This window comes from Chrysochloris asiatica, unplaced genomic scaffold (genome assembly GCF_000296735.1).
Source record: "Chrysochloris asiatica unplaced genomic scaffold, ChrAsi1.0 scaffold00030, whole genome shotgun sequence".
NCBI lineage: Eukaryota > Metazoa > Chordata > Mammalia > Afrosoricida > Chrysochloridae > Chrysochloris > Chrysochloris asiatica.
The window spans coordinates 2388723-2416669 of record NW_006408548.1 but is presented as its reverse complement, the minus strand read 5'-3'; the positions used below and the strand labels follow the sequence as shown (position 1 = coordinate 2416669).

At 41.2% G+C, this 27947-nt stretch overlaps 1 protein-coding gene across 1 annotated transcript in view; it reads right to left on the bottom strand.

Moving 5' to 3' along the window:
• The window catches only part of GLB1 (galactosidase, beta 1), a 162158-nt gene that overhangs the window by 129224 nt on the left and 4987 nt on the right, over positions 1–27947 (bottom strand). Inside the window, exons 3-9 of the mRNA XM_006859169.1 lie at positions 25144–25294; positions 23992–24052; positions 22645–22739; positions 12690–12870; positions 3357–3415; positions 1849–1970; positions 1719–1759 (exon numbers count right to left, since the gene is read on the bottom strand). Of these exons, the coding sequence (XP_006859231.1) occupies positions 1719–1759; positions 1849–1970; positions 3357–3415; positions 12690–12870; positions 22645–22739; positions 23992–24052; positions 25144–25294 (710 nt within the window). The remainder of the gene's footprint in view (positions 1–1718; positions 1760–1848; positions 1971–3356; positions 3416–12689; positions 12871–22644; positions 22740–23991; positions 24053–25143; positions 25295–27947) is intronic.

The window sequence follows — 27947 nt, the reverse complement described above, 5'->3', positions numbered from 1 at the left end:
AAAGGCCAGCTTACTGCTTGGATAGAGACCAGTAGAACCCTGAAACTATAGCACTTAATCACCCTTCAAGTATGGAACTGAACTCACTCCCTTGGCTCGGTTTTCAGCCAAACAACAGATAGGTCTACAAGGGGAACATCACTAGCGAGGTACGAACACCTAGGAGTAACCAACCATTTGATATGAAAACTTTAACCCAAGGACAAAGTTCAGAAGGGTTAATAACAAAGGAGGACTGGACATGGGAAATACAGGGAGGAAGTGGACTAAGTAACGTTACATTGTACAGATTGCATTCAATATGTATGAATCAAAATGTGAATTCTTCAGTATGGGACACTGATTTGTTTTGTAAACTTTCACCCAATTCACACAAAAAAGTTAAAAGAAAAACAATTTGCTCTGTAAACTTTCATGCAAATCACAATAAAAAGTTTTTAAAAGAGATGATAATGATGGAAAAATCACATATATTAAGGGCAGGATTGCATAGTCAGTTGCTGTAATTGCTGTTAATATGCTGTACGCCTATAAAAAGATGAATTGGCAGAGAAAAAAGTTCAAAGAGTTGTGAGAGAAATTTACAGCAATGACAAAGAGTAGTTGCTGAGGATACTCAGATATAACCAAACACCTCATGGATTCTGACTTCTTGGTATAGAGGATTATGGTCATGGTTTCATAGGACATTCCAGTTAAACGGCCTAATAACGTGAGTGTTTCTGTTCCACCTCATTGTGTAGTGCCTGGAGTCCTAAAGCTTGAAAGCTGCCATTGGGGCACAACAGTTGGTCTCTATTCACCTTGAGCAATAGAGGCAAAAGCGAGAGTGAGGAATAAGAGGAGGATATTCAATCCATGTATTCATGAACAACTTCGTCCTTTGCCATGACACCAGAAGAACTAAATGGTACCCAGTTAACATTACTGAGTATTTTGATCAAAGATTTCATAGAAGAATCCTGATCAAAACAGGGAAAATGCAGGACAGAATTTTAAATTCCCTTTCTGAAGCTATGTAGGATGTATGAACCTCTGAAACTATTTCCCTGAGATCACCTTTAAACCTTAAACCAAAAATATCACTGAAGTTTTCTTAAACTAAACAATAGTTTTATTTAGCTAGTAAAAACACATGCCTTCAGTGTTATGATCTTTTCAAAACCATCTCTATGAAATCAAATTGACAAGAGTAATTCAAACGCTTAGATAAGAAACTTCAGTGTCAGTGAATGTGGAAGGAACAATTCAGAATAGGAAGTTGAAGATGGTTGCACCACTAGAAGAATATAATCAATGTCCCTGAACCGTACATGTAGAACTGGTATAGGCTTTGTTGTGTATACGCTCACCAATAACAGCAAAATAAAAATCATTTTTTAAATGCTAGCAAAATAAATAAAACTCAGGAAAACTAAACAATAACAAAACAATTATACAGGTGTTGTTGTTAAGTGTCGTCAAGTCAGTTCTGATTCATAGTGACCCTGTGTAGGGTTTCTAAGGAGCAGTCTGGTGGGTTTGAACTGCCAACCTGTGGTTATCAGTTTAGCGCCACACCAGGACTCCTATTATACAGGTAATTCTTATATAAAAGAAAATTTAGGAAAAGACATAAAACAGAAAATAAAAAATTATCGGCAGACACAACCCCAAATATCAACCATCAGATATTTTCTAGCACGAGCTTATACAAATAGGTGTTAAACTGCTCTTACCATTCCAATAGGCAAAATTGGTCCCACCTATAAACATGTACCTACAAGAAAAAAGAGAAGAGACATTAGTATTCCACTGTGAATTTCCAACCGTCTCAGTCCACCCTCCTCTTGGGCACTTAGCACTTACAAATTCACATTCGCCCCTAGAGCCAGTATGTCATAGAGGGAGGAGGTCACTGCTTTAGTACTGACTATGGAGTGAGGTTTGCCCCAGTGATCTAACCAGCCAGTGTAGAATTCAGAATTGACCTAAAAGAGAAAAGGACATGGACATTAAGATAGACGGAAGAGTACAAAATGCAAGAGTTTCCAACCATGGAAAAGCTGGAAAGAGTTGCTCATGTGCTCTTATCCCTGAGCTGGGTACCAGTGAGGACTTCCAACAACAGCTTTGCCTATGCTTCTGCCACAGACACCAATGGCTCCAGAGTGAGATTCTGCTTCACACAATACCAACATTCCTGAAAAATCCTAGCTACATCCAGATTTTGTTAACGAAACCTCAGTCTCAAATCAGTAAGAAGTGTGTCAGACAAAGGAACTGAATAGTAATTTTATAATATAATCAGCTCTAAATTCATTCTTCCAGTGAATCCTGATTTTCAGCTCTCTGGCTGACTTCAAATATGCTAGTCTTGTACAAGAATAACTGCACAGCAGTGGTTCAGGTGGTTCGTGTTCTTTTGGGCATAATCCTGCCACACCTTTGGTCTGGAGAAAGACAAGTAAATGTGGATGGGTCAAGGACCTTCTTGTCTCAGGCTCTAGGAAACAGTTCCACGCAAAGTCTCAAATGTAGGCTTTGCACCACTAATTCAGCAGAGACAGACTCAGAACGGGTTCTTTAATACCCAGGTGGGGCAGCCAGACCTGCTACAGAGAACACACATGATCAAAGCCCTTAAACTGGGCTGAGTAACAACCACTACTATTACTGGTGAAGCAGTGAAGAGCAGAGGGCTGGATTAAAAGATAGGGTATACCTATCTGGGCCTTCTGGTCTCCTCTTCCTCCTAGCAGCCCACGCAGGAGACCATAAAGCCCTGCAACTCAGTGTGGCTGACAAACCCACATTCTTAGCAGTCCCTGGTTGCTTGTTAGAAGTGCAGAATCTCAGGGGTCACCCCAGACCCAGAAGATCAAATTTGGCCTTTTAACAAGACCCCCAAGTGATACATAAACACACTAAAGGTGAAGCTCTGTCACAAAGAGGCTGCTAGGGATAGAGACCTGAATTCAGAACCTTGCTGAAGGTCCTTGGGCAAGTGACATATTTTCTCTGAACCTCAATGAAAATGAAGACAGTAATATCAGTTATGAGAGTTGCCACAAGAACCAAGTGAGAAGTATACAAAACACAGAGTCTAAGACATGGAAGAACTTTCACATGCCCCTCCCCCCCATTCTGTTCCATTCCACTAGGGGCCTCACTATCAAATAGTAACATTGCTTCTGCTATGATCCACATTTCCAGCTAGGCAAAGTACACACAATTCTACCAGCTGCTGATCCAAGAGCCAAAATAATGCAGACTCTGCTTCCAGTCTTCTAGAGCATGTAATCTCCTTCGCCCAACAACTTTAACAAAGTTAGTATATGCCAATAGTCTCTACATTCCTCATGCCCATCTCTTACCAAGGGTCCTCTGGGCTCACACTTCCTCTGGATTTGAAAGGCAGCTGTGATGTTAAAACCTGAAAATTATGAGACGGAGAAGAAAGACGAGTCATGAGAATGACGAGAAGGTAAATAAAAAAAGAGCCCTTTGTGAGACTTATGCCTGAAGTCCTCACCCCCACCCTGGCCCTGCAACACCCCATGTGCCTAGAACACCTCCAAGCTAGTTTCAGACCAGACTCAGCTCATCCTTTTGATGGATGTATGAGGACCACAGGACACTGCTTCCTTTGGAACAGATCCTGACTGAGCTATGTGTGAGTTCACTTCATAGGCCTGCCTTCTTCACCTGAGTTTCCCTTTGTGTGCTTATCTCTTCACATGGCCATCTGGTTGACACAGATGGATGCAAACCTCTCTACCGGAAGGGCTGACTCTGCCAGTGCTTCCTTGTAGTTGCCATAGCGCCACATATATAATGAGGTCATGGCTATTTGCCAGTTAATTGACAATGGGCTAAGAGTGATCTAATTGTGTTTATCCCTGAATAATAGGGCACACTGAGAATCACCCACCACTCATCTATTAGTTTATTGTATTGTGGTGGCTTGTGTATCGCTGTGATGCTAGAAACTATGCCACCAGTATGCCAAATACCAGCAGAGTCACCCGTGGTGGACAGGCTTCAGCAAAGCTTCCAGATTAAGACAGATTTGTCTACTTCTGAAAAATAAGCCATTGAAAACCTAATGAATAGTAGCAGTACAGTGTCTGATATAGCACTGGAAGACACTCAGAGTATGACGAGGGAAGAGCTGCCTCCTCAAAGTAGAGTTGATCTTAATGACATGGATGGAGAAAAGTTTTCAAACCAGAATGCTTCTTAGAATTCATATGGTGAGATATCATCTCACATATTTTGGACATATTATCAGGAGGGAAAAGAACATCATGCTTGGTAACGTAGAAGATGGACCCTTAACAAGATGGAATGATACAGTGGTAGCAACAATGGACTCAAGCCAAAGACCAATTGTGAGGATGGTGCAGGACCGAGCTTTGTTTCATTCAGTTGTGCACGGGGTTGCTATGAGTCACAACCAACTCAACAGCCATCTACCAATAACACTATGATTCTAATGTGTAAGTCAGCAGCCATCTCAGACCATTTAACCTTAATTTTTCCTTCTGAAATATTCCATTAGGATGCCTGTGACTTGGCTTGCCTAGGTGTCATTTACTCATTCTTCTTCCTCTAAACAGAACCAAAACGTCTCCACAGAAAGGTAATACTCTCGTCTATGAAAGTAAGCGTAGACCAGGTCCACACCAACCAGAGCATTAAACTCCACATTTCATTTCCCACAACAGGCTTCCTAGAGTAAAAACGATGCCAACCAAGACACTCCAAACTACCCCTTGGTTCTCCGCTTGGTCTCTGGCTTTTCTGCAAGGACATTATTCTGGAAGGATCATGGAGCTCAGGAAAGAGTGGAACCTCATTTATTTTGTGGCAGTATTTCTCATTGTAAAGAATTAGGTGAGTGTTAGGGATTGATAATGTGTCTCCCCCAAAAGTTAAGTTAAAGTCCTAACCTCTAATACCTGTGAGTATGAGCTTGTTTGGAAATAGTCTTTGCTGATGTAATTAGGTTAACATACGGTTACACTGGAACAAGGTGGGTTCTAATCCAGTATGGCTGGGGTCCTTAGAAAAAGAAGAAACCAGGTGCAGACGTTGGAGCTATGGTGACATGAGTCAAGGAAAATCTAGGCTTACTGGAAGCTGGAAGGGACAAAGAAGGATCTTTGTCCCCCAAAGCCTTCAGAGAAAGCATGGCCCTGCTGACACCCTAATTTTGGACTTCTAGCCTCAAGAACTAGGAGACAATAAATTTCTGCTGTGTAAAATCCAAGACATTAATGGAGTCCTTGGTGGTGCAGCTAGCATGCTGACCAAAAGGCTAGAGGTTCAAGTTCATCCAGTGGTGACTTAGAAGAAAGATGTGACCATCTTCTTTTGTAAACCAGTTTTACTCTGACAAACATGGCATCAACATAACTAAGAGTCATCTCAGTTACAAATGTGGGACACTGAATACTCACTATTTTCATGCACCTGTGTGATCTCACCCTCAAACTATGGCCGTCTCCCATAACATAGATGAATGAAGTCGACCAAGGGCCTATACTGGAGGGCCATCCACTCCAGGCACACTGTGGTTCACTCCTCAACCCAAATAACAACCATGCTCTCACCTCACATACAAGTATCACTTAACATCAACTCATAATATTCTTTTATTTTCTGCCCCAACAACAACAACATAAATACTGTACTCTTTCATCACTGCAATGGGAAGCATGCCAAAGCATGATGAAACCAGCAGGCCACTTCCTCTGCAATGCTTTGCAGAGGAGCTATTTCATCACCAAACCCTCTGCACAATGTACCATGCTTCTAGAAACACTCCAGTCACCTCAACTGAGTTCTTTCTCTTTGTTTCCATTGTTTCTCTTTCTTGGTGTACATGTGCGTGTGATGCAGAAGAACCTCCCTAAAAATATTTAATTTCCACATTTCAGTCTTTTGTAATGAGAAAGAGAAAGAGAGAGTCACTGTTGGTGATCCGATATGCATGAAGTACAGACGCCTTAGGGGGAGAACAGCAAGTTTGAAATTACTTGACAAACTCCCTTATTTGTTTGCTTGTTAACTTCATATTAAAATAATTTCCATTTTAGAGAAAAATCACAAAAATATAATCCTTTTGTTCAGATTCCCTAGTTGTTACCATTTGTTCACATTTACTTTATCTGTTTCTCGCTATGTACATACTTATATTTTCCTGAAACATTGGAAAATAGTTGCAAACATGATGCCCCTTTACCACTAAATACTTTACTGTGTGTTTCCTAAGAATAATATTTAGTCCTAAGAATAGAATTTATTCTATAAAGAATTACAACATGGTATAAAAATCAGAAAATTATCATTGAAACAATACTATTATCTAATCTACAAAACATAACACAAAGATAGCAAATGACCCAATAGCAAAAAAAAGAAAAAAAAGTCTATCCAGGATCATATGCTACATTTAGCTGTAACCATTTCATTTAAAAACTGCTGTCATCAAATGAAGATTCCCTGAATGTATACTTTCACCTGTAGCATCCTGGTCTCACTGCCTGCCCACTTACGACTTTCATTCATGGAACCTCTCTCTGCAGCTTACAAGTGAGGCAAGATGATTGCTAAGCATCTACCAAATCACCTTCAGCCATTCACAGTTTACAGTGTTAGACATTGTGTGGGAAAATAACGATGGTGTAAAGTATGTTCAGGAGTCTCTGGGTGGTGCAAAAGGTTAATGCACTTGGCTGATTACCGAAAAATCAAAAGTTTCAGTCCTGTACATTATCCTGCAGTGCTACATCAGGTCTCCTCTAGGTTGGTCATCCCTAATAGAGCAGGACAACTAACAAAGTCCTGGTGTGGTGCCATAGGATAAGCACTGGATCACAAGGTCAGTTTGAACTACAATGTTGGCGGTTCAAACTAACCTGCCACTCCTCAGAAACCCTAATCAGGGTTGCTATGAGTCAGAACTTGTTGCAGACCGTGTAGACCTGGTCAGAAGTTCAAGGCCCAGTGGGCCCGAGTGTTGCAGACAATACAGGCCGCAAACTCTGAGGAACAGACTCTAGCCACCTGGCAGTCATGGCAAATTGTTTTCCATCTTAGTGTCTAGTTACGTTTATTACTAATTCCATACATGAGCCCTGATATCCACAGATAAATGTAATATTTTCCTTAAGCCGAGGCTGTAAAGGTTTCAAAGGTTAAGCTTTTCTCCAAAGGATTAACTAAAAATAGCTTTGCTACTTCCCGGTTCTTTGTTCTATAGACAAAAGGACAGCCTCCCTAATCCTTTCCCAGGTGCAGCCCATTCACCTGGGCATCTTGCGTCTTCCTGCAAACCTGGCTCAGGAAGCCAAGCCTTTTGACCTTCCCTCTCACCTTCCCCCAACATATCTATAGCCCAACTGAGCTCAGGGGCTATAGATATGTTGATTGAGCCTGAGAAACCAAGTTGCGGGCCTGGGATTCGAACCTGCAAAGTACAGTGTAAAGGTGCCTGAATGTCTGGAGAATTACGTATGCTAGCTGTACCTTGCCTTGGTCCCTCCCAGCTTGGTGTGAAGCTCCTCCCCTAAATAAAGCAGAGGCACAGGCCGGCCCAGGTGTGCATTACAGGCAGGCGGTGAAAGTGTGCATTACGGCTTGCAGGCCGTGCATTACAGTCATGCGGTAAGAGTGTGCTATACGGCTGTCTAGGCATGCGTTACTGACCAGCTAGTAAGGGGTGCATATGGCCCGCTTAGCTAAGATGTTTACTATGTGGGATCTTACTGCCCTCCTGGCTAATATGTTCACCACGCCAGAGCTGCCGGACGCCAGTAATGCATCCATCCTGGTTTCGGGTTGTCTCTTTGTCTCTCTTGTTGTGTCTCTTTGTCTTCTCTTGTGCTATCCCTATTGCCGCCAGGTATCCCCTCCTCGTGAACCAAACACTTGTGTCGAGGCCAGTCCCCGACAAGTACTGACTTGATGGCACTTAACAACAACTAATAAAGCAGAACTCATACCAAGCTAGCAAAAGCCTTTCTTCCAAATCTGTCTTAGTCTGGAAGCTTCACTGAAACTTGTCCCCTATGGGTGATCTCGGTGTTTGAAATACCAGTGGCATAGCTTCCAGCATCATAGTAGTAAGCAAGCCACCACATTATTACAAACTAAAAGACAGGTGGTGGAAATATAATAGTAATAATTGAATAAGCAACCCTCTCTTGCAAAAGTTTACGTTAGCTAAACAGTTAGTCTTTAAGCCAGGAACTTATAGTATAGCAGCTCTGCTGTTTTGTTTTCAGCACGGATGGAGCTAGCTCGGTATGAGTTCTGCTACACACTATGGATTATAACAAAATGGTTGTACATCATCAAGAAAGAACAAATTCTAAAGAAGAGTATCATGATTGGTAATGTGGAAGGCAGTGAAAATTAGGGAACCCCTCAACAAGATGAACTGTAAGAATGGACTTAAACATTCCAATGATCATGAAAGTGGTACAAATTAGAAAGCATTTCATTCTGTTGGACATAAGATAGTCACAAACCTGTCAACTCCATGGCAACTACAACAACAGTAACTATTATACTTGATGACGGTAATATCTATCAAATGTAATAGTTATTTAAGTAAGTGTAGTAGAAATTGGAGAATTCTCATTCAGTATGCCCAGACCACTTAATACTGCTCATGTCATCCAAGGCTCAACAGTTGGTTTCTATTCCTCTGGAACAACAGAGGAAGAAAGAGAATCAGGAATAGAAAGAGGATTTGCAATATGTGGCTAATTGCCTCTTTTGCCATAAGCCCAGAAAGGCTGGATGGTACCCAGTTACCATTATTGCATTTTAATCAGTGTCCACAGGAGAATGCTGATCAAATGGGGAACTTGCAGAACAGAATTTCGAATTCTCAAGGACTTCAGACTGGAGCCATGTATGATGGATGAATCAACCCCTGAAATTACTGCCCTGAGATAATCTTTAAACCTAAACCAAAAATCTCCTCTGAAATCATCTTAAAACTGAGTAACATTTTAGCTTAATTAAAGGTTTGCCTTGAAGCATTACGCTCTTTCAAGGACTATCTATACAGGATCAAACTGACAACAGCAACTCAAAAGTATGACAGAATCCTTAAGGGGCAGCAAGTTTCCGTTAATGAAGGAGGAATAATTCAGAGAAGGAGGGTGACACTGGTTGCAGAAATTAAAGAATGTCATCAATATCACTAGGTTGTACCTTTATAAACTGTTGAATTGGTGTATGTTTTGCTGTGTATATACTCAGCAACAATCAAATAAACAAAATTTATTAAAAATCAACTGCCTAGAGCAAAGGAGTGACTAAAAAGCCCAAGCCTAGACCAGCCTGGAGCAGCTAGAGGAAAAGAAGGTACTTCTTGAAAGAAAGACCAGCAGGAAAAATAACAACAAAAACAGCACTCTGATTGGCTACTACAAAAACAAGCAAGTTGTTCTCCAGGGAACGAATCAATTCCCTTCAGGAAACCTCTCCCCCACCCCCCGCCCAAGACTGAAACTCAAAGGGAACACACGAGCAGGCATGTAAGTTTGCTGGCGAGCACGTTGGTCTACTGGTGAATGGAAGAGGGGAAAAGGCAGCAATGAAGAAATGGACTGAGTTCAACCACGTTCCAAAGATTCCCATAAACCTGGAGATGAGAGAAAGAAGAGGAAGGGCTGGTTGGACCAAAGTGTGGTGAGACCTGGGGACTCCTGAGCCCATGGACAAGGACCTAGCCACGGAGGCCTAGAGGTGAGAGTGAAGTGCCCAGCTGATATGAAGTGTGGGGAGATGCACAAGAATACCCAAACTTGCAGATAGTACCCATTTGACCTATCTTGATGATCAGAACTCGACTAAAGGAAGACAAAACAATTTTGATAAAGGAACCAAGTGTAAATTGCTACAATTTGATGAACTTGACCTATACTTATGGATGTAGTAGCTCAATACCAACTGAGAGGGAAGAAGTGTTCACATCAAGGATCAAACCTCTTCCCTCTGTACACATGGTTGATAGGGACAGGCAACTTAGACATTGGCTACCTAAAATGGAGGGTGCTATATATAAAGGCATAAAGTGACTGGCTTACAAATTTTCAAGAGGGAGTTTAGTTTCAGAGTGTGCAGAGGAAGGTAGAATCCCCACTGAATAGTTTTCATCTTGTCTAGACGGATCTGGTGAAAGAAGATGGGGATAAGATTCTTATGATTCATAGACATTTGAGGGGGGAGAAAAGAATAGCCAGAAACATCACTATAGAAAGCTTGTAAGCCCATCTTCAGTCTATAACAGATTGGAATACCTAAAATGGGGCTAGAACTTCCCCAATGAAAGAGGCTTCCTGTGGAGCCTTTGCATTGCATAAGACCACTTGAAAAGACAAGCAGACCAGCCTGGAGCAGCTGGAGGAACAGAAGATACTTCTTGAAAGAAAGATCAACAGGAAAAATCAATAACAAAAACAGCAAGCAGTCTGATTGACTACTACAAGAACAAGTAAGTTGTTCTTGCAGCTTGCAAGCAATGACGTCCCCTCAGGACAAACCCCCTTCCAAGACTGAAACTCAAAGGGAATACATGAGCAGGCATGTAATCTTGCTGGAGACCACGCAGGTCTACTGATAATGGGAAGTGGGGGAAAAACAGCAATGAAGCTGTGAGCTAAGTCCGACCATGTTCAATAGACTCCTGTTAACCTGGATCATGACCTGGTTGGCCAGCAGGGGACTCCTAAGCCAACAGACAGGGACATAGTCACAGAAGACTGGAGCGGAGAGTGAAGCATCCAGCTGATATGAAGTGAGAGGAGATACACAAGAATGCCTATACTTCCAGATAGTGCCCATTTGACCTGGCTTCAACACCTGGATGAACAGAACTGACTAGAGGAAGAAAGAGGAGGAAAAACCCTATAGTTATGGATGTAGTAGCTTAAAAGAGTGAATGAATATTTACAGCAAGGATCATTTCCACCCCCTCTGTATACAGGGTTGACAGGAATGGGCAACTTAGACATTGGCTACCCAAAATGGGGGGCGGGGGGTGCCCAACAAAGCCACGAAATGATTGGCTTACAAGTTTTCAAGAGGGAGCTTAATTTCAGAGGGTGCGGGGAATGGCAGAATCTCCACTGAGTGGTTTCTAACCTGTCTAGATGGGATTGGTGAAAGGAGATGGTGATAAGACTCTTGTGCTTCACTTGTGAATAACTGCTATCAGGACTGATTGTGAGTGTTGCAAATGTAAAGGTAGGCATTTTGCAGTCCAGGAGCAAAGGACCCTGGGACCATCAAGAGAGAAGAGGAGAGTACGAGACCCTATCCAGAGGAGCCATTAAACTAGAGATGGAGGCAGAGACGATGACGTGGAGAGACTGAGTGGATGGGGATTCAAGGAGGGAGAGGGGCTGTGTGCTGGTGGAGGAGGGGCTGGTGTGCAGGGTATACCCTTTGTTTGTTTGAATGATTATATATCCCAGAGTGCTTTGGTGTACATCCCCAAAAAAACAAAACAGAGGGATTGGAAGCAAATGCTGTTGAATGATGATGCATGGTGGGGGTTATAATCATTGCAATGAAACAAAATACGATAAAGCTGATGCTCTCCCATATAAATTATCACTCAATTAAAAACTTATATATATTTAAAAAAAGATTCTCATGATCCACTAGTGGGAAATTGTTAATCATGATTAATTGCAATTGTTACAACTGTAAAGGTAAAAGTTTTTTAACATAAAGTGGGTAGTAGTTAATCTTACATTCCAGGAACAGAGGACCGTAGGACCATCAAGGGAGAAGAGCATGAGCTGAATGTGGCACTCTATCAAGAGAAGCAGCGACATCAGAGATGGAGGCAGAGGTGACGGCATGGAGAGACAGAGCAGCTGAGAACTCTAGACTCATGGAAAGAGAAAGGCTGTGTGCTGGCAGATAGGAGGCAGGCTTGCAGAATGTGCCCTTTGGTTGTTTAAATGATTATATATTTCTGAGTGTTTTGTGTACATCCAAAAAAAAACAGCAGAAGGAATAGAAGCAAATTGAGGGAATTGTATCATTGCAATGAAATTAAATACAATAGGATGAGTGTAAAACCAATATTCTCCCATGTAAGCTATCACTCAATTCACAATAAAAGCTAAAAAAAAAAAAAAAAAAATCTAAGGAGGCACCTTAGTTTTGTCCAATAAAAGTAACAAAAACAGTTATAGTTTTGAGAATTTAAAAGTCTCTTAGAATCTACTTTCTAAAGCCACTGAGGCCAGATGACCCCCGAAGGTGTTATTGAAAGAAACCTTTAAACCATGAAATATTATCCCTTAAAGCCTTCTTTGACATAAATGATAGCTTAGCTTAATTATAAAAGCATGTCTGCATTAAACACTATACTCCATTAAGTAATTATCCCCAGGAGCTCACTGACAACAGCAACTCAAAAGAATAGATAAGAAACTTAAAGGCAATGAGTTTATGTTAATGATGGTGAAAGCATTTGGAAGACGTCAAGAAAGGTGACACACCTTGAGGAATATAAACAATGTCACTGAATTGTATATGTAGAAATTGTTGAAGTGGAGTATATTTTCTTGTGCATATTTTCACCAAAAATTTTTTTTAATTAAATTTAAAAAAACCCCACCCAACCCTGCATGGCCTTAGCTGTGTTTTCTGTTATTACAAATACCGACCTGTTCCAAAGTCCACCGTGGTATAGAGGCCCTGCAGAGTCCCACACTTGATGAACTTTTCATGTGCCCCATCAGTGGTGAACAGAAGCACATCATCACCTAGGTGGTAGTGGAAACGCTTCTGCAGGAAACGCAGGTAATCGTAATCACAGATAAAGTAACTGCCATATTCATTTTCAACCTGCAAAAACCAGGAGATCTCAAGGTAGCCATACTGAGGTCAGTTTCTGTGGGTGAAAACATCTAAACAGTGGCTGAGATGACAAAGTTTATGATCGCCAAAAATGTCTTCTACCCTCAGGCCTCAAAACTCATTTTCCAAAGGGCAACTCCACACGAAAACTTACCTTCAAAAACAGAAAACAAACACCAAATTAGTTCTTAGGTTGGGAAGCTTCTGGATTTCTAGCCATGTGCCATTTCATATCTTGGGAGGTGTTTACTTTATAATAATTTATTCTACTACATATTTATAAGAAGCTCTGGTGATGCGATGGTTAAGCATTTGACTGAAAACCAAAAGGCTGGCTGATTGAATCCCCTCCAGTAGCTCCTTATAAATGTATATAAAGGAGAAAAGGCAATTTGCTCCCATAAAGATTTTACCCTAGGGAAACCCTATGGACAGTTCTGCTCTATCCTGTAGGGTTGTGATGAGTTGGGCTCGACCTGACTGTACACAGTGACAACATGTATTGATGTGTGTACTTTCTTGTTTATGTGTTATATTTCATAATTTTATAAAAATGAAAAAAGAGAACACAACTATAAAACTTTAACCCAAACAAACATACAAAAGAACTCGTGGTATTGGTAATATATCATCTTTTAACATGAGCAAATGAGTTCCCAGTCTGACGGAGGTTGAGAGAGATGAGTAAGGAAGCTTCCCTAGATGGGCTGCCCGCAGCAGTAGTGGAAGGAGAGACACTGAAATAGGAAAAGCAAATGGGTGAAGAGTAATTCTGCAAGAGCGAACTCATTTGCCAAATTATAAGTAGCTTTTGAAAGAGATAGTATAGATAGTATTAGAATATAGATAGTATTAGAATATAGATAGTATTCTCCTGAATAGCAAAGGAGAAACTCAAAATCACAAAAAAGACCAGCCTTATAGTCTGAATGGGTAAAAGAAGGGAAATAATGTTAAGATGCTTGACTGTCTTTTAAGAATCTTGGTTTCCCTTGCCTACTATTGTAAAACAGACACTTGAAGGGGAGAGAAAGGAATGTCCAGAAACATCACTCTCTTAAAGGAAGCTTGTAAATCCATCTTCAGCCTAAAACTGACTGGAATACCTAAAATGGAGCTAAAACTCGCCCAGTGAAAGAGGCTTCCTGCGGAGCCTTTGCAGTATATAAGATCTTAGGTCTGATCCCCATCCAGAATCTTCTGATGTGGGAAATTTCCACTTGAAAAGACAAGCAGACCAGCCTGGGGCAGCTAGAGGAACAGAAAATACTTATTGAAAGAAAGACCAGCAGGAAAAATCAAAGAACGAAAACAGCAGTCTGAGTTGACTACCACAAGTTCACCAGGGAGCCATCAAGGCAAGCAACCAAGTCCCTCAGGGAAACCCCTTTCCAAGATTGAAACTCAAAGGGAATACACAAGCAGGCATGTAATCTTGCTGGTGACCACATTGGTCTACCGGTAAGAGGAAGTGGGGGGAAAAGCAGCAATGAAGATGTTCAATAGACTCTCGTCAACTTGGAGTGAGACCTAGTTGACCAGCAGTATGGTAAGACCTGGAGACTCCTGGGCCCAGGGACATGGCCACAGAGGGTTAGAGCAGAGAGTGAAGCATCCAGCTGATATAAAGAGAGGGGAGATGCACAAGAACACCCATACTTGCAGACAGTACCCACATTACCTGGCTTCAATGGCTGGATGATCAGAACTCGACTAGAGGAAGAAAAAAAAAAGCATAATCCGCTATAATTTGATGAACTTGCCTATACTTATTGATGTTAGTAGTTTAAAAGAGGAAACGAATCTTCACAGCAAGGATCATTCCCACCCCTTCTGTACACAGGATGGACATGGATGGGCAACTCAGACATTGGCTACCTAAAATGGGGGACTATAAAGGCACGAAATGATTGGCTTACTAGCTTTCAAGAGGAAGCTTAGTTTCAGAGGGTGAGGGGGATGGTAGACTCTCCACTGAGTGGTTTCCAACCTGTCTGGATGCAGCTGGTGCAAGGAGATGGGGATAAGACTCTTATGGTTCAATAGTGATTAATTGCTATCAGGACCGATTGCTACTGTTGCAAATGTAAAGGTAGATGTTTTCTAATAAAAGGAGGGAAGTGGTTGATCTTGCAGTACAGGAGTGGAGGATGCTGGGACCATCAAAGGCGAAGAGTGGAGTACGGGACTCTATCCAGAGAAGTAGCGACGCCAGAGATGGAGGCAGAGATGATGACATGGAGAGATGGAGCAGATGGGGAATCTAGACTCAAGGAGGGAGAGAAGCTGTGTGCTGGTGGCTGGAGGCAGGCTTGCAAGTACACTTTAGTTGTTTGAATGGTTATATATTCCTGAGTACTTTGGTGTACATAAAAAACAAAACAAAACAAAAACAGGAAATAGAATAGAAGCAAATGCTGTTGAATGATGATGCATGGAGGGGATTGTAGTCATTGCAATGAAATGAAATACTACAGGATGAATGTAAAGCTGATGTTCTCCCATATAAACTATCACTCAATTCACAATAAATAATTAAAAAAAAAAAAAACAAAAAAAAAACAACCCACCAGCCTGAGAATATGGCCCTTGGTCATCCTTCAGGTCTAGAAATGAACTCGCCCACATGGCTCAATTTTCAGCTAAACAATAGACAAGTCTGGAGGTTAATGCACTAGACTGCAAGGTCGGTTTGAACCACAAGTTCAGTGGTTCAAATTCATTAACAGCTCCTAGGAAACCCCGTACAGGCTCACTATGAGTCAGAACCGACTGGACGGAACTTAACAACAACAAACATTTAGGAGACAAACATGTCTCCTTCCTTGTCCATCTTAGTGTACAAGGTCCACTGAAACCTGTCTACCATGGTTGATGCTTCTGGTACTTAAATACTGGTGTCATGGGTTCCAGCATCACAGAAGCACACAAGCCACCACAGACCAACAAACTGACAGACTCGTGGAGGGATATGTGCACTCATACTTAATATGCTATTTTGTAATCTGTTATATTTTACTTTACAATTCAGAATGAGCATCTTTCCATGTTTCCAATGTATCATCACAAATTTGTTCCGTATTCTTCTTATTGCTTCACTGTTGTTGTCGGTAACTGCCACTGAGTCATTTCTAACTCATAGCTACCCTGTATAGGGTTTTTAAGGAGTGGTTGCTAAGCTTGAACCACCAACCTTGAGGTTCAAACTAACCTTGACCTTTTCAATTCATCTATTCCTCGTATCAATTTTTCGGAATCCAAATGCCTAATGGGACTGTCCTCTTTCAATCTGTGGCCAGGTTGAGCCAGCCCTCACCTAAGGTTTCTTATGCTTCCTGGCTTCTCTAGAACCTTCTCTAGAAGGCTGGGGATCTCCTTCTGTCTCCCATGGTATATAATCTAAAGGGTGATTTCCCTATGTCTTTGGTATGCTCGGTGACTTTCCTTCAATTTTCTCACAAGACTTTTGCACATTAAGTATTTTCCTATTATTTCCTTTTTGACTAGATTAGTTCTGCAAAGATTCTGGGGATTTTTTCTCCCTCTTCCCTCATCTTGATTGGTGCTGTACCCGAAAAACTAAGATTCCTTCAAACAACCTGAAGGAATTGAGGGTACTTTTCTCCTCCAGCAATATAAAGCTACTACAGGGAGAAGGACAATGAGTTTTCAATTAAGAACTTCTTAAATGAGTGTGTCTCCCTTTATATCATATGGCTGTAATGAAATTCAACTAAATTTAAGGGTCAGCTCTAGTGATTAAATGGGCCTGATCCTTTGGTGTTACTTTCTGCCTATCCTACACTGCAACCCAATCTTGCTTTTCTTCTCTATAATCTCATGCTTTCAAAAAAGTCTTATTGATCCACTTTCACCATTGTATTATATACCTTCTAGAAATCAGGTTAGGTATTTATAAAGAGAAACATAAAAAACATTTTCAAGGCAGCTTGTGGTAATGAGAACAGGGCCAACTGTCTGCATGTAAGCCTTAGCTCTGCTACTTTCTAGCCATGGTACTCTACTTGGACAATGTTTGTAAGAGGAGAACAATAATATCTACCTGTTAGAGATCTAATGTTTCCCCCTAAAATATGTAACGGGTGATAGCTTGTGTGGAAATAGGTCATATCCTCTGTTGTGTTGTGAGGTCACTGCAGAGTAGGATGGGTCCTAAAAGTAGCCACTTCTGATTTATAAAAAGAGCATAGTAAACACAGAAACACAAACAGGAGGAAGACAGACACTATATATGGACCCATCTACAACCAAAAGAACGCCAAGGATCACTGGTAGACACCAGGAAGAGGCCCACAGAAAGAAGCAACACAGTTGAGACCTTGCCTCTACACCTGTGAAAAAATATATTTCTATTTTTAAAAGCTACCTACATGTGGTATTTCTGTTTTGGCTCTAGGTAACTAAAACACTCCCCCTCACCAAGTTCTTATAAAGATTAATTGAGTCAATATCTGAATAGAGCTTTGCACAATACCAACACACAAGTGCTCGAAAAGCTTTAAGTGGGAGTACACTCATGCTCTAAATTATTGCCGGTTAGACAGAAAAACAGATGCCTACAATCAGATGGAAATAAGAAGGGCTTGAAAACCCATACAAAAAAAGTCACAGTGAAACTCAAAGGAAATTGATTTTCCTACAGCAGGGGCCAACAAACATTTTCAGTAGAGACAGATTATAAATATTTTAGGCTTGGAGGCCAAACAGTCACTGTCAGAACATATCAACTTTTGCTGTTAAGAGTACATTGAGTACAAGTGAATAATTGTTATCTATGAGGGGTGGAAATGTAAAGGTAGACGTTTTGTAGCAAAAGGAGGGAAGTGATTGACTTTGCAAGCCAGGAGCAGAGGTCCCTGGGACCATCAAGGGAGAAGAGCAGAGAGCGGGACCCTACCCAGAGAAGCAGTGATGCCAGAGATAGAGGCAGAGACGATGACATGGGGAGATAGAGAGCAGTTGGGGACTTTAGACCCAGAGAGGGAGAGGGGCTGTGTGCTGATGCCCAGGGTTGGGGGTTGGGAGTGGGAGAGGGGGATGGGGGTGGGGGCAGACTTGCAGGGTATACCCTTTGGTTGGTTGATGATGCATGGAGGGGACTGTAACCATGGCAATGAAATGGTATACAATAGAATTGATGTAAAACTAATGTTCTCCCATGTTAACTATCACATAATTCACAATGAAACATAAAAATTAAAAAAATTAAAAAAAAAAAAACAGTACAAGCAGTCATAGGTTAAAGTGAATGTGCATGACTGTAATTTTTTTTATTTTAATTTACCAAAACAGGCAGTGGACCAGACTGGTCCACCAGGGCTGCAATTTGTAAGCCTTTTTTTCTTAAGTAACCATACCATCTTTTAAGTACTTTAATACTGCATCATACACTTTTAAAGTGTGTGGGTCTTCCAGAACTATAGATATAAACTGGGCAATTACATGTTTATTACCCATACTCCATTAATGAAGTAAAATCATGTATGGGTGGAAGGTTGTCCACTCCTAATTATTTTTCACTTTGGATTTGTTCAGTAGGTGTTTGTGGCTTTGCTTATTTTAGGTGTAGTCTTGGTACAAACTGTGCTGAACTTCCAAGCATGAATACTATCACAAGTAGCACTGCTTTAGCCAATCTCTTCAGAAGAGAAACATCTGCATACATAGCTGAATATAAAGATGAATAAAGGTTTAGGTCCAGCTTCCTGCAGCTCAAAGCCAACAGTGTGAAGGGTCTTAAGCACACTCATGCAGAGATTTCAGTCTTCTGGCCTGACTCATTTGGACCCTGAGAGCAGAAGCAGCTCCTCCAATGGTTTCTTAGAAGTAGAATCACCATTGTGAAAAGAATGAAGCCATTAGGTTTTGCACCTTGACCTGAATCAACAGAGACAGAAATCAGATTTTATAGAAAGCTATATAGGGAAACACAGTCTATCCACCCCCTGATTCTTCCTTATCAAACCCAGCCGCCTCTAGTCAATTGCAGAACCATTCAGTAGGTGTGGGACGCAATCTCACGTTTGGCAGGCATAAGTGTGGGAAGGCAAGCAGGGAAAAGATCATTTTATCCTGGTCAAGGATAAAATTAAGCACAAGTACTTCACAAACTGAGGTATCAACTGAGGGTTCTGAGAGTCCAGTGAAAGCCAGTGAGGTCCTTAGGGAAGGCCCCTGACAGAGAGCAGGTTTGACAATAGCATCTAAATAGATAAGTAAGACAATCACAGGAGATGATATACAAAGAATTATTCATGCTATGAAAATGTCTCATGACATAAGGACAAAGTGAAAAAAGCCAAATAGGAAATAGGTCAAACATTTCCAACTTATTCTATAAAAATGAAAAACAAAAACACATAGGAAAAGAAATCATCCAAAATATAGAGCTTTGTTTCTGACTGCTGAGGTTTGGGAGACGTTATTTTTTTCTTTTAATTTTCTGTTCTTCCCAACATACGTACATGCATACATTCAGTCATTCATCAAAGAGCAAAAGGGACAAGATGGGACTCAGACAGGTGGAGCTGTGAGGAGGAGAAGGCAGTGATGCCATTCGGGTTGGTGTCTCTCCCTCCCCCGCTAGGACCTCCTTCCTTATCAGACCACACAGAATCCTTAGTATTGCTTATTATACATTTTAATCATACAATACTATGTGACACAAAAGGGGTCTGTAAAAGTTTGTGGAAAAATTCTATTCTTTCCATTTCATTTTTCTATGAACATTTTGATTTTGAAGCCTCCCCTCATACAGTTGTAAATTGCTTAAATGTTGTATTTCTTAGATTATATAAGTACAAACAACAAAACTGTTTGATCAAACCTTTCCACATTGAATTACAACATTATTAGTTACAACTGTTACTAGTAACTGAATGGATGCCTGTTTTGATTTTTTCTTTCTTTTCCTTTAGCTACTGCTTCACTCTCAAAAAAAGTTATTGATATAGGTTCACAAATACTACTTACCACAAGATTGTAGCTAAAACACCAAAAAACCTGGCAAAATCAGTGACTATGAAAAAAAACAACTGCAGGAAAACGAAAGTGTGTAGTTGTAGTGTGCACACAGACTAAATAACGTGATTTTAAAAGTCATTGGGTAATCATGACAGTTCTGAGGGAAGCATATTAGAAGGCTATAAAAGTAAATCAACACAGAATTTTAGGCTTGTAAGTAAGTAAACTGATGCATGTAAGCGGGGCTTATAAAGAACGTTATTGTTGTTATAACTAACAACAGGGATATTTTTATAGAAAGTAAATTTCTCCACAGAGGACTAGAATGGAGAGAGAGTGTCCAGCTGATAAGAAGAGAGGGCATATGCATAAGAACACCCACACTTGCAGATAATACCCACTTGACCTGGCTTCAATGACTGGATGATCAGAGCTCAACTAGAAGATGAAAGAAGAGGAAAAAAAGAGTAATCTGATACAGTTTGATGAACTTGACCTACACCTATGGATGCAGCAGCTCAAAAAGAGGGAACAAATCTTTACAGCAAGGATCATTCCCACCCCCTCCATACACAGAGTAGACAGGGATTGGCAACTTGGACATTGGCTACCCAAAGGAGGGGGGGGGGGCGCTACAAAGGCAAGAAGTGACTAGCTTACAAGCTTTCAAGAGGGAACCTAGATCCAGAGAGCCTGGAGGAAGATAGAATCTCCAGTGAGTAGTATTCAATTTGACTAGGCGGGGCTGATACAATGAAATGCAGATGGGTCTCTTGTGATACAATAGTGAATAATTGTTATCAGGACTGATTGTGAGGGTCGGAAATGTAAAGGTAGACGTTTTATAGCAAGGAAGGGAGTGATTAACTTTTCAGTCTAGGAGCAGAGGTCCCTAGGACCATCAAGGGAGGAGAGTGGAGAGTGGGACCCTACCCAGAGAAGCAGTGATGACTGAGATGGAGGCAGAGATGATAATGTGGAGAGATGGAGCAGCTGGAGACTTTAGACACAGAGAGGGAGAGGGGCTGTGTGCTGATGACCGAGGGGCAGGCTTGCAGGTATACCCTTTTGTTGGTTTTGATCCTCTCTACAGTTAACACTTAATGGCAATGAAACGATATGAGATAGGATGAATGTAAAGCTAATGTTCTCCCATGTAAACTATCTCATAATTCACAATAAAACATAAAAAAAATTGTAAATTTCTGCTGAAGACAATCGTGTTTCGGTGTTGTCCTCTCAGAGAGGGTTGCCCAGTGTGGTCACCATGCCCCAAACCCTTTTAGTGACACCAGTGGGGTAGAGGGAGAGGAGGGCCACCTATCAGGGTTCACTGTGGGTGTTGGTGGGATGGACACAAGAAGAGATGTTCCAGAGATATTCAACTTTCTTCTCTCTAAAGTTAATACTTAATGGCATTTGTCAAGGGGTTTCAATAACCAAATGGCAGGAGGGAAGTTGTGAGTAGAAACTGAAAGTAATTCAGGGAAAAGGCAGGACAGAAAAAAAGAGAGAAGTTGAAAAAATAATAAAAATAAAAAAATAAAGCAAAACTCTTAAGACCAGGAAAGAGTAAGTGGACGCAGCAGCTCAGAGCAAAGGTGCATCCAGGTTTTAACCTTAAAATCTTCATACAGTTAAGTGTGGCTCTATCTATGCTTAGCCAGTGCAGACTCAAGAGGGTTAACACGGCACTGAAATGCTACTTGTACTTCTCCACTGAGAAGACACAGATCCACAAGCTAGCCAGCTCAGCCCACTTACTGACTGCTTCAACATCTGCAGGGAAAAAGAGACGTCATGCTCCTCTGCCCACAGTGACCTGTCCCTAGTGCTGTTCATGAAAAACAAATCTGAACTGCATTCCCTTAAGGAGAGCCACACTGCACTCCCTCAATTTCCCACGATACAGCCTGTTTTCTACACCTTTATTCATTTCAATCATGCCCAACTACTTATCTAATGGCTGGTAGCTCAAACCCATCCAGAGGTGTTGTGCAAGAAAGGCCTGGTGATGTATTGTGCAAAGATTATAGTCAAGAAAGACCTAGGGAGCAGTTCTACACTGTAACACATGGGGCCACCGTAAATCAGAATCAACTCAACAGCAGAGTTGATAAATGTCCAATAAACAAGGCTGTACGTTAGACTTCTTTCACCTAAATAACTTTACAAACACCCCAAATCATTGAAAGTTAAATGTCCTGGTTTTTCATCTGGAAAATACTTGCCCCACAATGAATCAGTCCTTTAATACTTTCAATGATTTGGGGTATTTGTACAATTATTTAGGTAAAAGAAGACTCTAACATAGAGGGCAAAGAAAACATGGAAGAAAGTGGGGGCAGGAAGCAAGACAGGCCCCAGTTCACAGCATCCCTTTCCATACCAGTGTTAATTGACTGCATCAGCAGTACAGATATCAGAGAATTTCAGTGCCACACCTGACACCAGGGGCAACAGGACACAAGAGAAAGAGAACAGATTATGGGATGATTGGAGAAAGGGCATAATCATAATTTTGTCAACTGGAAACTTGGTGGCATTGGTCAAGTCACTTAACCTCTTTGAACATCTTCATCTAAAAAGAGAGGGTTGTTTGAAGAAAAAAATAGCATCCAGCACAGAGTCTGGTACTCATAATTGGCAATGCCGCTTAAATAAAACCACCGTCAGTAGCATTACCTCTGAAAGAAAGACGTTTGAGTCTTGTTCTGCATTTATTCCTATCATGTATAGAATGTGAGTATATGAAAACCTTTCTCCCACCATGGTTACCTGAACTGTTATGATTGGCCCTCCATTCTGATACAGGAAACGTTTCATCTTGGGCAGAAGGACTCCCAACCACTTGTCCACAGCTGCAAGATAGTCTGGAGAATAAGACAAGTTTAACATCATTACACACCTTTTAGCATAAAGAAACACCAATAAAGTCTTATTACAGTGGGGCTGGCAGCAAAGATGGGGATATACCCACATTTTACAACTACCTTCTAAAGTGGACAATCATACATAATAAAAGACTGACAACAGTTGTCCTGCAAGATAGTTTGCCCTCAACTGCACACTCCTCAGTGGACAAGGATTCATATGCCAAATTACCGGCCCTTGTCACTAAGGGACAAAGCCTGGAGCACAGGAAGCAACCACTATTTGTTGAATGAAGGAAAGAGTAGTTCAATGGTGTTTTCTTCTTGCAGTAGGTTGTTAATTTTTTAAATTAAATCCTAATAAGGAGTACTGGTGTGGCGTTGTGGGTTAACGTGCCAGACTGCAAAGCCATTTGAACTGCAAGGTTGGCGGTTCAAGCTCACCAGTTGCTCCTCGGAAACCCTGTATAGGGTCGCTATAGGTCGGATCCAACTCGATGGCATTTAACAACAACAAGAAGTTAGATATTGGTACTGCAAATGGGAATAATAAAAGTACATATTTTATAAATTTGCTGTAAGGATTAGAGGAGATAATATATGCAATAACATAATAATAGATTAAGAGTGCAAAACATGAGAGTGATATACTATGAGAGAAATAGACACAGAGTATAATAGAAAAGGTTTTCACACAGTCGACTTAGTGAATGTAAGTGTGGTTAGGATAATCTTCACCACCAACCACCACCTCCACCATCACTATCATCAGCAAGATAAACTGATGGAAACCTTCAAAAGACAGAAATGCAACTAGGAACCTTGTGACTGGTCAAAGTTTACAGCAACATAATCTCTTGAGGTTTAGAAAGATAAGAAAAAAAAATGTCACTGTAAAAATAAACAAAGAAATAAAAAGGCACTTCAGCTACCATTTTGATGAGCTAGGTGTTCCCAATGGTTGGGTCATACACTGAAAGTGTAGGAAGATAAAGCAGTAAAGTCGGTCAGTCAACCGCAAAAAAGTTAGTGCCACTTCGACAATCTGGTTAAGCAGTTCAAAATAGCCTCATTTCCTCTATGTTCAAACATCTGGCACTACACAATGGATGATGACTAACACTCTAACACTCAGACTTTCACTAAACTGCAAGTGTTGGCACAGAAGTATACCAGCCTTCAAAACATCAAACCCTTTAGTGATACAAATTCATAATTCATAAATTCTGCAAAGATGTTAGTACCAACTTACCTGGGTCTGAAGAACGGAGAATAATAGACTCTTTCTCTAAGAGCCAAGCAGGTAACCCTCCCTAGGAAAGAAAAACAAAACAAAACAATAAAGGAAGCCACCTTAAGGTCTATTTCAGGAAAAGAAATTACTATCAACAGTGAGATGAAAAGTTTCATGAAGAGGGGTGTTTGAGCTGGACTTTCTGATCTATATCTTTCAGAGAACTTAGAAATAACATACAGTAAAAATGACATCAGTCTGCAATGATATAATGTTAAGCTAACCAAAGCCTTTTCATATCATTTTATTTTACTTCATTTATTTCACAACTACTCTTGGAGACAGATGGAGGAGACACCATTAACTCCTTTTTATAGATGACAACTGGAGTCCTGCTGTGGCACTGTGGGTTAATGCACTGGACTACAAGGTTGGCTTGAACCACAAGGTAGGCAGTTCAAGCTCACCCCTATACATGATTGCTATGGGTCAGAATCGACTCAGTGATATTTCATGTGCCGTAGCAACCCTGCATAGGTGAAGCTGGTGAGCTTGAACCACTGGCATTGCAGTTCAAACTGACTTTGCAACTCAGCACATCAATCTACAGCATTACATCAGGACTCCAACAATAACACAGATGACAAAATTGAGTTATGATGGGTGACTGCCAGGGGGAGCACCCATGCCTTCTAACTCTTAGTCTTTCCTCTATCTAGGTGACTCCTGGTGGCATACTAGCATAGTGTTGGACTTTGAATCATGAGGTTGGCAGTTCAAACCTATCAGCTGCTCTTTGGAAACACTGTATAGGATCACTATGCGTCGGAATTGACTTGACAGCACTTATCAACAACAGGTACCTCAGGAAGATGATGGCCCTATGCTGGAAGGCATTACACAATGGTCGCAAAAATGGACTCAACATGCCAGCAATCAGGAAGATGGCACAGGACAGGGCAATGTTTCTTTGTGCTGTACGTGGGGTCTCCGAGAGACTTGTAAGCAACAAACAACATTTGCTAGGTGCTTCCCTAAGGTGAAAGTGGACACAATCACAGGCTCCATGTTGAGAATTTCCCCCCAGACCCTCTGCCAGCCTACTCCTGTTCACACACACACACACACACACACACACTGAGCAGCAGAGCCCAGTCTAGCCATACTCACCATGTCCCACTCCGCACAGATATAGGGTCCAGGCCTCAGGATAACCAGCAGTCCCAGTTCATGAGCCAGCTGAATAAAATGTTCCACATCGTGGTCATCAGAAAACTGGTACTGTCCTGGGTGGGGCTCGTGAAAGTTCCACGGCACATACCTAACATGACAGACACAAAAAGAAGCGGAAGAGAAGACCTTCAGAGGACTATAAATAATGCACTTATAATAAGAGGGAAAAGAAAAATTGGGAAGGACTCTGTAAATAAAAATTATCCACAACTTGGAAATAAAACAAAACCATTTCTCTTTCAACGCTATATTGGAACACTAACAGACCTACCCACAGCTTATTTTATTCTCTGGAGGATATATTTTGCTTGACTTAGTGTTTTCTATTGATTAGGAGAAAGATTCTGTGATGGTACAGATTAATTTATATATTTTTACAGAGATATGAATGATTAATGTTTTACAGAGAAGACAATCCCAAACATTACTTTTAATTGCCTTATAAAACATTAACCAGTTTGTCTCAAAAGACAAATTTATTTCAGCACATCTTTCCTCTGTTTAAACTTTCCTTTGTAGTTGGGTTCCTAGAACTTAAGTGTCTAACGTCCAGGTGGGTCCCAAAGTCATTCTACCTGTGGCCTTAATAATAACAGCTTTACAATGAAGTTGTGAACTAAGACTCCTGTTAACCTGGATTGAGACCTGGTTAACCAGCAGTATGACGAGACCTGGGGACTCCTGAGCCCAGGGGCAGGGACATGGCCCCTGAGGACCAGAACGGAGTGTGAAGCATCCAGCTGATATGAAGTGAGGGGAGATGCACAAGAACACCCACACTTTCAGATAGTACCCATTTGACCTGGCATCAATGGCTGGATGATCAGAACACAATTAGAGGAAGAAAGAAGAGGAACAAAAAAAAAAAAAAGAAAGAAAGAGTAACCCACTACAAGTGGATGAACTTGACCTATGCTTGTCGATGTAATATGACAAAGGAGCAGGCAAATCTCTATGATGAGGATCATTCCCATCCCCTTGATACACAGGGTCGACAGGAATGGGGAACTTGGACATTGGGTACCCAAAAAGGGGGGCTACAAAGGCAAGAAGCGGCAGGCTTACAAGTGAGTGCTGGAAAGTTAAATGTAAATGTTTGGTAACAAAAGGAGAGTGGCTGATTTTGCAGTCCAGGAGCAGAGATCCCTGAAACCATCAAGGGAGAAAAGCATAGTGTGAGACCCTGTCCGGGGAGGAGACGACGCTAGGGATGGAGGCCAAGACAGATCGAGTGGCTGGGGAATCTGGACTCAGGGAGGGAGAGGGCCTATTATGGACTGGCAACTGGTGGGGAGGGGGAGAGGGGCAGGAGTGTGGGGTGTACCCCTTGGTTGTTTGATGATGCATGCAGGGGATTGTGATCATTGCAATGATCATTGGATGAATGTAAAGATAATGATGACCCATGTAAACTAACACATAATTCACAATAAAAACTTAAATAAACAAATAATAGCAGCTTTACTATCAAGCCAGTTCCTTCATTAATGAGTTGTGATGAATTGAATTGTGTCCCCAAAAGAAGATATATTAAATGCTTCACCTGTGTATCAGTGGATATAATGGTTTAGAAATAAGATTATCCTTTTATTATATTCATGGGGATACAACCAGAATAGGGTGGCTGCTAAATCTAATCCCTTCTAACTGATAGCTTATTAACAAGGAAAAAAAGACATGGAAAAACACACAAAGGGAACATGCCTTGTAAGAATCCCTCTACTATCCAAGGTATGCCAAAAAATACCCAGAGCTATTATCAGAAGCTAAAAGTGACAAGAACTGATCTTCTCCTATAAACAGACCGAGCACAGTCCTGCCAGCACCCTGAATGTAGACTCCTCACTTCCAAAAAAAACTGTGAGACATATTTCTGTTCTTTGAAGGTGGCCACTTGTGGTGTTCTTCTTACGGGCATCTTAGGTAGCTACAACCTAAAAACCAAACCGAATGCTATCAAGTCAATTCTGACTCATGGCAACCAGATTGTTGTTAAGTGCCTATCGAATCAGTTCCGACTCATTATCGATCCTGTATAGGGTTAACGAGGAGTGGCTGACTCGCAGTCCAGTGCTTATCCTACAGCAACACTAGGAATCCTACGCTGTTATTCTTAAGCACCGTCAAATCGGTTCCAACTCATAGCAACTATACAGGGAAAAACCCTGTATAGCATTTTTCCAAGGCTGTAAATTTTTACGGGAGCAGACAGTCTCATATCTCTCCAGAGGAGCAGCTGATGGGTTGGACCTACCAATGTTTAAACCACTAGAGCGCTAAGAAATGATTTAAATAAGTGATGATACTTTTTCACTATATACAAGGGGGCTTCAAAAGTTTGTGGAAAAATTGAATAAGAAGATAACGGAACTTTTCCACAAAGTTGATGAAGCTCCCTCTATTTGTTTGAGTCATATTTTTAGCATTTTAGAATTATAAAGGAGTCCTGGTATGGCGCTGTAGAATAAACACTGGACCACAAGGTCGGTTTAAATGACAAGATTAACAGTTCAAACCTACCTGCTGCTCCTAGGAAACCCTATACAGGGTCGCTGTGAGTCAGAACCGACTCGACGGCACTTTACAACAATAGTTATAAAAAGTCTTGGTGTGGTGCTTTAGGATAAGCACTGGACTGTTAGCCAAAAAGTCAGCAGTTCAACCCACCAGACATTCCTCAAAAACCCTAAATGGATGGTTATAAGTTGGAACCAACTCAGCTGCACTTAACAACAACAACA